Genomic DNA, 12,991 nt, shown 5'->3' with positions numbered 1-12,991 from the left:
ATACAACAAAATTCCTGTGTGAGGGTTCTAGGACCATTCCAAGACAGGTACTGCACACAATCAGGTTGCAATACAATAAAAGATCTGGATTCTTAGTTGGAGTCTGTGCCAAACAATTAAGTAGCGCAGACAATGAGACAGCTTCAGTAAAGTGTCAGTAAGAGGTGAATTGATTGAGAAAGGCTAGGAGTTACAGTTGTAAGTTGGGGAGGAAAGGAGGAGATATTGTTTCAGTGCTTTTTTTTTTTTTTACTTATATAGTATTTATTTTCAAATACTATTATGAAACTTTCATAGTATATTATGTATAACATTTTAAACAACTATATACAATACTTACAGTCAGCCTGACATCATTAATAATATCCAATATGCTCAGTTACTGTACAGATGTAACAATATCTAGTTATCAGTGTATAGCACTTGTTAGTTGCAAAGTGTCCATCAATGATAAGACATTTTCCATGGGTTGTTTACCAATGGCCTAGGATAAATCCTTAATTCTTTAATTTTGATTTCCATCAAAACTGAACTCCTCAGTACAGTGAAACAGTCTTCCATAGTTGGTGATGTATTTAAATTCCATCTTCTAGTTATGCATTTCCTAGAAATTGCAGGTATTGTCCATAATAAATGCAGATTTGTTTTATTCAGATTAGGACCTTTGTTTACTTTCAACAGAATCAAAGCTTTAGATAAAATAAAGGATTCACTAAATGAGGCCTGTAAAAGTTATTGATTCCATTCCAGTATGGTTTCATTTTAATACAATCATAAACAATATGATTCCAGTCAGCTCTAGATATCTGCTCACATCTCCATCATATACCATTTCTGGAAGAACTGATTTTAGTAATTTTATCTGGGGTTAAAAATACTCTATGTAAATATTTCCAATTAAAGATTTTCCAATACTATGTACTGGATGTATGTGGTGGTTGTTTTTTTTTTCTTATTTTGAACTCATGCCAAGTTGGTATTTTTCTGCTATCTGGGGGTAATTTGTTCGAGTTTGGGGCTGGGAAATAGCTGTATAAGTTTTGGGCTATGGTTTTGTTTAGCTTAGAGATTTCTAGTAGCAGCAGGTTTGACCTCCTGAGAGTTCTGGCAGGAGTGTGGAGACTCACCAGAGAGGAGATACTAGGACAGGCAGAGGGTTTGTAGAGAATGGAATGAATAAAAGGGAGCTGCAGTAGTTGAAGATGATGGTGAAGCTCGAGCCAGTTGAGGGTTGGTTAGTCATAAAATGAGCAATTTTGTTATAGATTGTTCTGTTTTTGCTTGTGGGGAGATCTGTAGATTAATTAATATCTGAGGACCATAGAGGAGGCTAGGGAGAAGCTAGGGTTACTCTGGCTTCTTTGGTAAGAAAGTTTTTATTTCTGTGGAGAAGATTGAATTTTTAGTGGGTTTTCTTAATGCAATGGTGAACATGGAGGTCAAATTTAATTTGGTCATCAATGATGGCTCCTAGGAGTTTTGTTTGGGATTCTACATTGATTATGGTGTTGTTGGATGAGGTAATAGAGAAGGTAGATTTGTGGAAGAAGAGAGATTTGGGGAAGAATAACAGAAGTTTGTTTTTTTGGGAGTGAGAATGATTTGACTGTTAGTGAGCCAGGGTTCAATGGAATTGAAGGATTTTTGTGTAAGGGTGTGAAGTACAGAGATGGCATCTGCTGTCTGATAGTGGAATCATCCGCATATTGTATTACAGTAGAGAGAGAGTAGGATGAAGAGAGGTGATTGTTAAAGATGTTGAAGAGCAAGGGACCAAGGATAGGTCCTTGTGGGACTCCCATTTGTATGGGTAGAAAGGGAGATGTACAACAGAGCCATTTAACTGATTATTGGTTGGAGAGGTAGCCGGAGAACCAGGAGATGTTTGATGGAGCGAAGTTAAGGTTGGAGACTTTGGAAACTAAGATGGCATGAGAAATGGGAAAGGCTTTGGAGAGGTAAAGGAAGAGGCAGGAGACAAGTTTGTTGTTGTTTCTGGCAAGAGAGATGTAGTAGGAGAAGGTGATTAGGGCTGTAGAGGTACTGTGGTCAGGTCGAAATCCATGTTGAGTAGGGATGAGTAGGTTATTAAGTAGCAGATATTCCATGATTTGTTTGTGAATGCATTTTTCTAATTTCTTACACAAAAGGGACAATATAGGTATGGGGTGGTTGTCAGAAAAGTCAGTTGAATTACCTCCTTTGTGTATGGGTATAATAAAGAACTGTTTCCAAAGTGAGGGGACAGTGGATTCAGATATAGAGCAATTAGTGAGGATAGATACAGGGTAGGCTATGGAGGTAGCTGCAAGTTTTAGAAAGAGTGGAGGTAGGTTATCAACAGAAGAGGAGCAGGGCTTGAGTTTGAGGAGAAGGTGTTTGATTTAATTAGTTGACATTTGCTTGAGACAGAAGGATTTGGTAGGATTTAAGCTAGGGGGATGGCGGTGTTATAGGAGCTGGCCTTGAGAATGAGTTTACTGATTGTGTCAATAAAATAGGTGTTAAGCAGGGTTGCTGTTTCAATAGGAGTCTTGTCAGGACAAGGGTTAGGTGTATTAGTGTTTCCTGGGTGGAGGATGTGATTAATAATGTTCCAAAATTTTGGGGTTTTTTTTGGTTAGATGCTTGAGGTTTCAGGTACAAATGTTTCTTATCGAGAAAGACAAGACAGGTTAGATAACAGCAAAATAAGTGTTTCTAATCAGTTTTCTGTCTTGGTTAAGAATTTCATCAATAATCCAAAAGCAAGGAAACAGTCCTCCAACAGTCGAACTCAAGGATTTTATTCACAAAACCAATGTTGTACACGGATAAAAACGTAAACGCTTTTAAAAGATCAGAGTCTACATAAAACTGTAAGACTTCATCAGACAACCATTCATTTCAGAAAACACATTTTATACATTCATGTGGTTGAAACCAACCAATAAAACCCATTGCTTAATAATCCCATTAACTAATTAATGAAAATTAACCCAAAAAAAACTGATTGAAAAAGATAAAAACACTTTGATGCTCATCACTATAAATATACAGTTCATTTTGTTTAATATGTTTAAAAACCATTTGTTTGTGATAATACTAAAACTTTTAAAACTGTAAAGAAATCCATAAATATTTAAATAAATAGTTAAAATCTTGTTGTTCAGTAAATACCTCATTTCCCTTATTTTACTCACTAAAAAAATCATGGTTAAAATAGCACCATCTGCTGTTCTTACTAGGCTATTACTAAAATTCATCTAAATTCTAGCTGCTCTTAATTTTAGTACTGAACTTAGAGATATATGATCATTCAGCCCTGGATCGCTTGTTGCTTCCAAAAAAATCTGCCACCACAGCTCTTTGGATTCTAGTCTTTCCTCCCAAAGGCCTCCCCTTGTTTCTTTTTTAACCTGTTCTGCCACAAAGAAAGAAAAACTAGAATTCCCACAAACTAATGTGTGCTTATATAAAGCATTTGTTTCTTTTTTCTTTGATATTTCGTAGATGTGTTCGTAGATTCTCTTCCTCAATGCTCTTTCTGTTTTTCCTACATAGTAGGAATTGCATTGTGAACACAGAGCTACGTATACCACACCTTGAGAATCACAATTAAAATGACCTGTTGCATTAATGTTGCAATCCCTTGCTGTTATGGCAACCTTAGCCTTATTACTAATATATGGACATTGGTTGCAATGACCACACTGGAATGTTCCGTACCTTGTGCCAGGTATGGCCATATTGCAAGAGTCTTCTCTAGTATTCCATTTGTTGTGTTCTAGCAACTTTTTAATACTTTTGCCATTTTTGTATACTATTTTTGGCATGTTCTTATTAATGTTCTGAAGATCAGAAAAAGAAATGAAATTAGTCCATTCCCTCTGGAAAATCTTTTTCACTTCAATATTAAATGAATTAAATTCCATAACCAAAGCTGATTTGTACTGGTGTTCCTCCATATCCCTAATATTATTCATTTTATCCTGTGGTGTAATGTTAATGTCTGAACAGATAAGTCCTTTGCCCTTAATTGGCTGAAATTTTGTAGGTCTGTTAAGTTCCACTTCCCTTCTAATATTAGATATGAATTCTTGTGGATAGCCTCTAGCTAAAAACATTCCTTCTAGTGTGTTACATTCCTTGACAAAATCCTCATTTTTGCTAGTCATGCGACACCCCCTCACAAATTGTCCTTTAACAATGTTCCTTTTGCAGTGTGGGGGGTGAAATGTAAAAATGAATTGCAGAAGGTGCTTTTTCTAAAAACCTTAGTTTCAAAGTCCGTATTATTCCCATTCTTATATATTTCTACATCTAAGTATTGCAATCTGTCAGTGGACATAGTATATGTAAATTTTAAAAAATTGGTGGTGTTTTGAAGATAAGTAAAAAACTCTAAAAATTTCTCAACACCCCCCTTCCAAAAAATGACTATATCATCTAAAAAGCGCCTATAAAGCGTCCAATATTGCTCATACCCAGAATTCAGAACAAAATTCGCTTCCCATGCTGCTAATACAATGTTATAGAGTGGGGTGCCCATGCCTCCCATTGCTCGCCCACTTATTTGGTGATAGTATTCGTCATTAAATCCAATAAAATTGTTCCTTAGTACTACTTCAACTAATTCAACAACTGCTACTTTCTCTGAATGTGTAAGTTTGTTGTCTAAAAATACCATGTCTTCAAAAAACCTCATTCCTTCATCATGGGGTATACATGAAAATAAATCTATGACGTCTATCGTCACAAAAAGTAGATCATTAGTTAATAATTCAGGATTAATGTTCCTCAATAGATCCCAAGAATCCTTAAGAATGTATTTGTTGGTATTACACATATGTTTTGTTGTGATGTCAACATATTTAGCCATGGGGAGAGTCTTGGAGCCATCAGCTGCCACTATAGGTCTCAAGGGGGGGTCACTAACATTTTTATGTGCCTTCGGTATACCAAAGATGATGGGTATCCTCGGTTTCGGTACGTAAAGAAATTGATGCAATTTCACATCAATAGTGCCCTCCATAAGCATATTATTTAAAATGTTATCTATTTTCTGATATGCCAAAAGAACCTCATTCTGAGAAACTATCCTGTACTTGTTGTCATCTCCTAGGGTGGTATTCATTTTTCCATCATAGATAATATTTTCCATGATGACCACCCCTCCCCCCTTGTCAGGTTTCATAATCCTTATTTGATTGTTCTGTCTTAACTCATTCAGCAGCTTACATTCTTCTTCCGTTATGTTATTCTCTTTTGTACTGAATTTAAATTCTTTTCTAATTTTCTTTTCCAAAACGGAATCCAAGTTTCTTATTTGTGGGTGGTATGGGGGGTTAAATGTACTTTTTCTAGTTAATACTTGTTGCTGGGAACCAAGATCCGATCCCCTGGGGGGTAAAGTAACTTGTAGGTTTACTTTTCTCAAAAACAATTTCATATCTATTATAGTTTGAACTATGTCACCTTTGGTGTTGGGAATATATTTAAAACCTTTGCTAAGAACATCAAAGTGAATTTTATTGATGGAAATATTACTAAAATTATAAATAGAAAAATTATATAATGAATAAGTAGTACCTGTTTGTAGTATTCCTTCATCCATTTCTTGACGTACTACAGTTTGGGATGCAATGGTCGTATTCTGAGTAGGGGAAGAAATATGGGTTGGGGCAAGGGTGTATAAAGAATTAACTAATACCTCCCTCTCCCTCTTCTCCCTCCCCTCTGCTGAAAATTTTGAAAGCGTTTGTTAGTACCTTGTTGCAATGTTTCATTTATTAATGGAGGAAATTCAGAATCGTAATCCATCCTGTCATAGAAATTGTTGGAAAAAACTCTAAAGTCATTCCTATTGTTACCCTTATTGTTACTATTCACCCTCCCATTGTACTCCCATGTTGCAGAGGGTGGCTTTGGGTAACTTACATCATTTTCATAATCTTCAATGTCCCTCCTCAGTTTATTAATCTTTCTTTGTTTGAGTGAAATACATTTGGCATCTATATCTGAGCCTATCCTGTAATATCTCTCTTTTTCACTTCTAATATCAAATAACATATCATTCTTAATATAACCATCTAACACAGTTATTTCTTCTTCTAATTTTTCTAATTTCCTATTATTCTCCTTTATTATGAGCCTCAAAATATTGATGCCACAATCATTAAAAATACTAATAAGTTCTGTATGGAATGCAGTACCCGGTTCCACATTGTTAGGGTACTTCCAGACCCTTAAACCTTTGGGTACTATTTTTTGCTTAATGCATTCCAAAAGGTAACAATTTTCAATGTTCAGCTTTTTATGTTTATGCATAAGTCCAGCCAGTTTATCAAGTTTCAAAGCATAGGAGTCACCATCCACTGGTGCACCATCCTGTGCTCTGTGCATACTCAGATTCGTAGGATTTTTTAACCAATCCTGTACATTAAAATTGTCAAAAGCAGTGGGAACAGTACCTTAAGAATTTCATGCCTCACAGTATTAAGAAATAACACAACTTTGTTGATGATACTGTATTAGGTCACAAAATGGACATGACTGAAATAAATGGATTGAGGAACCACTGCTTTTGATTAAGCATTTCCAACATATGGAGGTCTGTAGTTTATGCACAGTGTTAGCTGACTAGAACTATAGTATATATATGGTTAGTAAAATTCTCTGAATGCATGAATACTTGTTAAAATACTCTTGTTGTTGTTGCATCGTTTCCCGGTTAGGGGTCGCCACAGCGGAACTCCGGTCCGCTAATGATTGGTAGTTGATTTTTACGTGCTGAGTTACCAGCCCTGATGCACAACCTTCAATGAAGGTATGCCCATTCACGCATGTCTCCACGCAGAAGACGCTCTAGCTGAGAATCGAACTGTGAGGCGACAACGCTACCGCAGCACCACCACCGCGGGAAGCTACTTAATATGTACAATGATAAAAGTCAATGGTTAAAATTATGTTGTGTCACTAATAATGTTTAAAAAAGATATGACAGGGTGTTCCAGAAAAAGAATTTATGCATTTTCATATTGCATTTATTTAACACTTTTTACTGAATGTTTTGAGGCTGTAGGGACATTGAAATTTTGTTTTTTCAGTGAATGCAGTTTGAAGATTCCTGTCCTTGGTGCATTCAGTTTCATTTGCTCATATTGAAAGCTTTTTAGAGCCATACCTAAATCAGTTTCAGACCTGTGTTTTAAACGCTATGCAGAACTTGGTTAGATTGTTGTAAACTGCTCTGGGTAAATGAACTGAATATTTATACATGTACCAAGTTGGTTAAGATACTAATAAAATATGCTACTTCGGTTATAAATGACTCAGCTTGGTAGATTGTCATTTTGCTCATAATGATTTGTCACAAACATGCAGACATTTATCTTGAGCTGTGTTTTGGCTTGTGAGCTGGACTTTGGCATATCCACTATTAGAAATGTTTATATTTCCATTATTTCTGGTTCTTTGAAATGTGTAACATACAAGGGTGTAGTGTCATTGTTTCTAATAACGGATTTCAATATTTTCTGTTTACCAGGCCCATTGTTTCAGAGGGAAATGAACTTCTCGTGCAGTTCTTCTCAGATTTAAGTTTAACTGCTGATGGGTTTATTGGCCACTACAGATTCAGGCCCAAGAAACTACCTACGACTGTCCCTCCAACCACTACTACACCTGCCACTACTGTCACAGCAAGTATGTACCACATCTTTGTTTTCCAGTAATGCCATCATAGTATCTCTGGAAAAATGTAATGCAAACCTCACTGGGTACAAATGCTGGCTTGTTAGCTAAAATATTAAGAAATCAATAGTCTTTAGTGACATTGTATGTTAAGAAAACAAATAAATACCCCCAGTTTTGTTTTGAACATTTAGGCATCTTGTTAACAGGCTATGTTGTGTGTCAGGAATGATTTAGATGCATGTATGCATACATGAAAAATGTTTGCTTAAATCAGAACTCATTTTATTTATTTTGGTGTATTGCCAGCTATTTACATCAATCTTTCCAGTCCTATGTCTGTTTTAGCACAGCCTTGTATACACAGTTTAATGCACATATATCAAGTTGAATTAAGGTTAAGAAATTTACCAGGTCCCTGGATGTAGAGACCACATTGTTTCTTGTAAGTATAAGAGCGGCCTTCATTTTAAAGTTTTAGGGGGGGAAAGAAAAGAAAACTACCACTGAGATGAAAGTTTTATTTACCACGGTATACTGCCTCATAGGCACAGCTAAGTTTCCTTCTTTTTCAGTTATAAATACAACTCTGTTATCATTAAAGCATTTGGTATAAAATGAGTGATAAAAAAGTGTTTTGCATGAAGAAATAGTGTCCCAGTGTTTACCATTTCACACATTGTAAGCACAAAGGTTAACTGTATCATTACCTCAGTATTAGACTGCGTAATAAAAAGTCACTTTTGGAATATTGTTTCTTGTGGCCTGCATAACACATGCAAGAAACTCATCAGCAATATATGAATGAACCACAAAACAGTATTTCATAAAGGTGCATAATCTGAACAAGGTTTTGAAGAATTCCAGCTAACTGGATATTAAAGTCTGGGGCATTCAAATAGAATGTCGCATGTGATTGAATGATATATACAGCTGTAACATTAGCTTCTGCTTAGGGAATGATTTTTAAAAAAGGTTATATTTGCAACCTGAAGATTCTCATGGTAATTTAAGTTTTTTTTATTTTATTTTAATGAAAACACAGACAATAGAGCACCCAGCCACTGGGGATGCACAAGCCAGTGCATTTTTTTGTGCTGGTCCCAAGCCCGGATAAATGGGGGGGGGGTGCGTCAGGAAGGGCAACCGGTGTAAAACTTCGCCAAATCTTTTCATGCAGTCACCAGTTAATATTTCCATACCGGATTGGTCATGGCCCGGGTTAACAACAACCGCCACCAGTACTGTTAGCCAACAGGGTGCTGGTGGAAATTGGGCTATTGTTGGCTGAAGGAGGAGTAGAGGCTAAAGGCATGGCCGAAGGCAGGAAGAGAGGAGAAAGGCTAGGACTGTGGTAGTGAGGGTCAGAACTTTGAATGTTGGCAGTATAACTGGTATAGGGAGAGAGCTAGCTGATATGATGGACAGAAGGAAGGTTGGTATATTGTGTGTGCAAGAGACCAGATGGAAGGGGAGTAAAGCTAGGTGTATCGGAGGTGGGTTCAAATTGTTTTATCATGGTGTGGATGGGAGGAGAAATGGCGTAGGAGCTATTCTGAAGCAACAGTATGCAAAGAGTGTTTTGGAGGTGAAAAGGGTGTCAGAGTGATGTTTATGAAGCTGGAAATTGATGGTGTAATGATTAATGTTGTTAGTGCATATGCTCCACAAGTTGGGTGTGCAATGGATGAGAAAGAAAAATTTTGGAGTGAATTGGATGAAGTGGTGATGACTGTACCCAAGGGTGAGAGAGTGGTTATTGGAGCAGATTTAAATGGGCATGTTGGTGAAAGGAACAGTGGGGATGAGGAAGTGATGGGTAGGTATGGTGTTAAACAAAGGAATGCAGAAGGTCAGATGGTAGTGGATTTTGTGAAAAGGATTGATATGGCTGTGGTGAATACATATTTTAACAAGAGGGAGGAGCATAGGGTGACATACAAGAGTGGAGGAAGATGCACAAGGGTGGATTATATCTTATGTAGGAGGGCCAGTTTGAAGGAGATTGGAGACTGTAAAGTGGTGGCCGGAGAAAGTGTAGTTAGGCAGCATAGGATGGTGGTTTGTAGGATGGTGTTGGTGATCAAGAAGAGGAGGAGGAGTGTGAGGGCAGCACCAAGGATCAAATGGTGGAAATTGAAAAAGGGTAATTGTGAGGTGGAGTTCAGGGATGAGTTAAGACAGGCACTGGGTGGCAGTGAAGACTTATCAAATAGCTGGGTAACTACAACAGAGCTAGTAAAAGAGACGGCTAAAAAGGTGCTTGGTATCACATCGGGACAGAGGAAGGACGACAAGGAGACACGGTGGTGGAATGAGGAAGTACAGGAGAGTTACGGAGAAAGAGGTTGGCAAAGAAGAATTGGTATTGTCAGAGAGCTGAAGAAAGTAGACAGGAGTATAAGGAGATGAGGTGCATGGCAAAGAGAGAGGTGGCGAAGGCTAAGGATAAGGCATATGAAGAGTTGTATGAAAGGTTGGACACTAAGGAGGGAGAAAAGGACCTGTACCGATTGGCTAGACAGAGGGACCGAGCTAGGAAAGATGTGCAGCAGGTAAAGGTGATAAAGGATAATGAGGGAAACATACTCACAAGCAAGGAGAGTGTGTTGAGCAGATGGAAAGAGTACTTTGAGGGGTTGATGAATGAAGAGAATGAGAGGGAGAGAAGGTTGGATGATGTAGGGATAGTGAATCATCAAGTACAATGGATTAGCAAGGAGGAAGTAAGGATAGCTATGAAGAGAAAGAAGAATGGAAAGGTTGTTGGCCCAGATGACATACCTGTGGAAGCATGGAGGTGTTTAGGTGAAATGGCAGTGGGGTTTTTAACCAGATTGTTTAATGAAATCTTGGAAAGTGAGAGGATGCCTGAGGAATGGAGAAAAAGTGTTTTGGTACCAATTTTTAAGAATAAGGGTGATGTGCAGAGCTGTAGTAACTACAGAGGGATTAAATTTGATCAGTCACAGCATGAAGTTATGGGAAAGAGTAGTGGAAGCTAGGTTAAGAAGGGATGTGATGATTAGTTAACAGCAGTATGGTTTCATGCCGGGATAGAGCACTACAGATGCGATGTTTGTTCTGAGAGTGTTGATGGAGAAGTGCAGAGAATGTCAGAAGGAGTTGCATTGTGTTTTTGTAGACTTGGAGAAAGCATATGACAGGGTGCCTAGAGAGGAGTTGTGGTATTGTATGAGGAAGTCAGGAGTGTCAGAGAAGTATGTAACAGTGGTACAGGATATGTACGAGGGTAGTGTAACAGTGATGAGGTCTGTGGTGGGAGTGATGGATGCGTTTAAGGTGGAGGTGGGGTTACATCAAGGATCAGCTCTGAGCCCTTTCTTATTTACAATGGTGATGGACAGGTTGACAGACGAGATCAGACAGGAGTCCCCATGGACTATGATGTTTGCAGATGACATTGTGATCTGTAGTGAGAGTAGGGAACAGATGGAGGAGACCCTGGAGAGATGGAGATATGCTCTAGAGAGAAGAGGAATGAAGACAGAATATATGTGTGTGAATGAGAGGGAGGATAGAGGAATGGTGAGGATGCAAGGAGTAGAGGTGGCAAAGGTGGATGAGTTTAAATACTTGGGGTCAATAGTTCAGAGTAATGGTGAGTGTGGAAGAGAGGTGAAGAAGAGAGTACAGGCAGGATGGAGTGGGTGGAGGAGAGTGTCAGGAGTGATTTGTGACAGACGAGTACCTGTAAGAGTGAAAGGGAAGGTCTACAAGAGGGTAGTGAGGCTAGCTATGTTATATGGGTTGGAGACAGTGGCATTGACAAAAAGGCAGGAGTTTGAGCTGGATGTGACAGAGTTAAAGATGTTAAGATTTGCACTGGGTGTGATGAGGGTGGACAGGATTAGGAATGAGTATATTAGAGGGTCAGCCCAGGTTGGAAGGTTTGGAGACAAAGCCAGAGAGGCAAGATTACATTGGTTTGGACATGTGCTAAGAAGGGATGCAGAGTATATTGGGAAAAAGATGCTAAGGATGAAGCTACCAGGTAACAGGAAAAGAGGAAGGCCTAAGATAAGGTTTATGGATGTGGTGAGAGAGGACATGCAGGTGGTTGGTGTGACAGAGCAAGATGCAGAAGACAGGAAGAAAGGGAAACAGGTGATCCACTGTGGCGACACCTAACGGGAACAGTCGAAAGAAGACGATGATGATGATGACAGAAAATAGAGCACAAATGTGATGTGATGTAATACATTTTATTGAACTAACATGTTTTGTAATTACGTTAAAAGCATTCTAGTGGTCAAGAGCCCTACTGCTGGAGTTATGAATTTACCAGCGTTAGATACAATGCTTAAATATCCAGTTGTGCCTGGAAAGCGAAGTACATCATTTATTTCCAATTGCCTAAAAGAGTCTCATGAAAATATACATCTCAGCTATTTAATGTGACTTTACACATGGTGGAGCTGCGGTAGCGTTGTCGCCTCACAATAAGATGTTGTCCTGTTCGATTCTCAGCTAAAGCATCTTCTGTGTAGAGACATGAGTGAATGGGCGTACCTTCGTTGAAGGTTGTGCGTCAGGGCTGGCAACTCGGCATGTAAAAATCTACTGCCAATCATTAGCAGACCGGAGTTCCGCTGTGGCCACCCCTAACCAGGAAAAGCCGAAAGACACAACAACTTCAGAGACAGACACAGTGTGTGTGTGTATGTGTGAGAGAGACTGTATGAGCCTGGAACTATAGAAGACCAGGTCATGCTCAGCTATAAAACTTAAATGTTCCTTTAAAGTTAGTGTTCATTTAGTAGTGTTAATTGCTCAGATGGAAAGTTTTTAAGTGCTACAGTGTCTCATAAAACCAATATCCAGGATCAAACCACTGACTGTGAGGCTGAACCACAGAATTAGCTTAATCTCTGTTGTTCATCTTTCCAAAGGTGTATGTAAATGTCCTTGAAAAACCTTAACTGTCATGTCTGTCACAGAATGTTCAGACTGGGAAAAGCATGCTGTGACTGGCATGTCAGTCATTTTGCATGCAACTGTGCATCTTTGGGCAGAGCTATGTACAAAATGACATGAATATACATTTATGGGCATTCGTCCTAGTTCTGTGTGGCTGGCCTGTCTCTCCTATGTGACCTCTCTCTGGCTATTTCCAGCATTTGGTTAGATAAACCACATTTTTAGACATGCATGTATATGAACCCTGTACTTAGAAGTAGCACAAAACCATGTGGCATGTTTTGCATCTTGGATTATTGCAGGGTTATGTACCATTCTAGAATGTGTTCTGTCCTGGTCTATTTTTGCTTCTGTCAAGAAGATTTTTTAGATTTGG

The 12,991-nt window shown here is 38.4% G+C and overlaps 1 protein-coding gene across 1 annotated transcript in view; it reads left to right on the top strand.

The window, feature by feature from the left end:
• Positions 1 to 12,991, top strand: part of PCOLCE2 (procollagen C-endopeptidase enhancer 2) — an 815,974-nt gene that overhangs the window by 622,777 nt on the left and 180,206 nt on the right. The window contains exon 6 of the mRNA XM_044071023.1: positions 7,529 to 7,686. Within this exon, the coding sequence (XP_043926958.1) occupies positions 7,529 to 7,686 (158 nt within the window). The remainder of the gene's footprint in view (positions 1 to 7,528; positions 7,687 to 12,991) is intronic.

Source organism: Protopterus annectens, chromosome 5.part0 (assembly GCF_019279795.1).
Source record: "Protopterus annectens isolate FY-2018-M chromosome 5.part0, PAN1.0, whole genome shotgun sequence".
Taxonomy (NCBI): Eukaryota; Metazoa; Chordata; order Ceratodontiformes; family Protopteridae; genus Protopterus; species Protopterus annectens.
The sequence above is the reverse complement of the archived record's forward strand: the minus strand, read 5'-3'. Positions and strand labels throughout refer to the sequence as shown.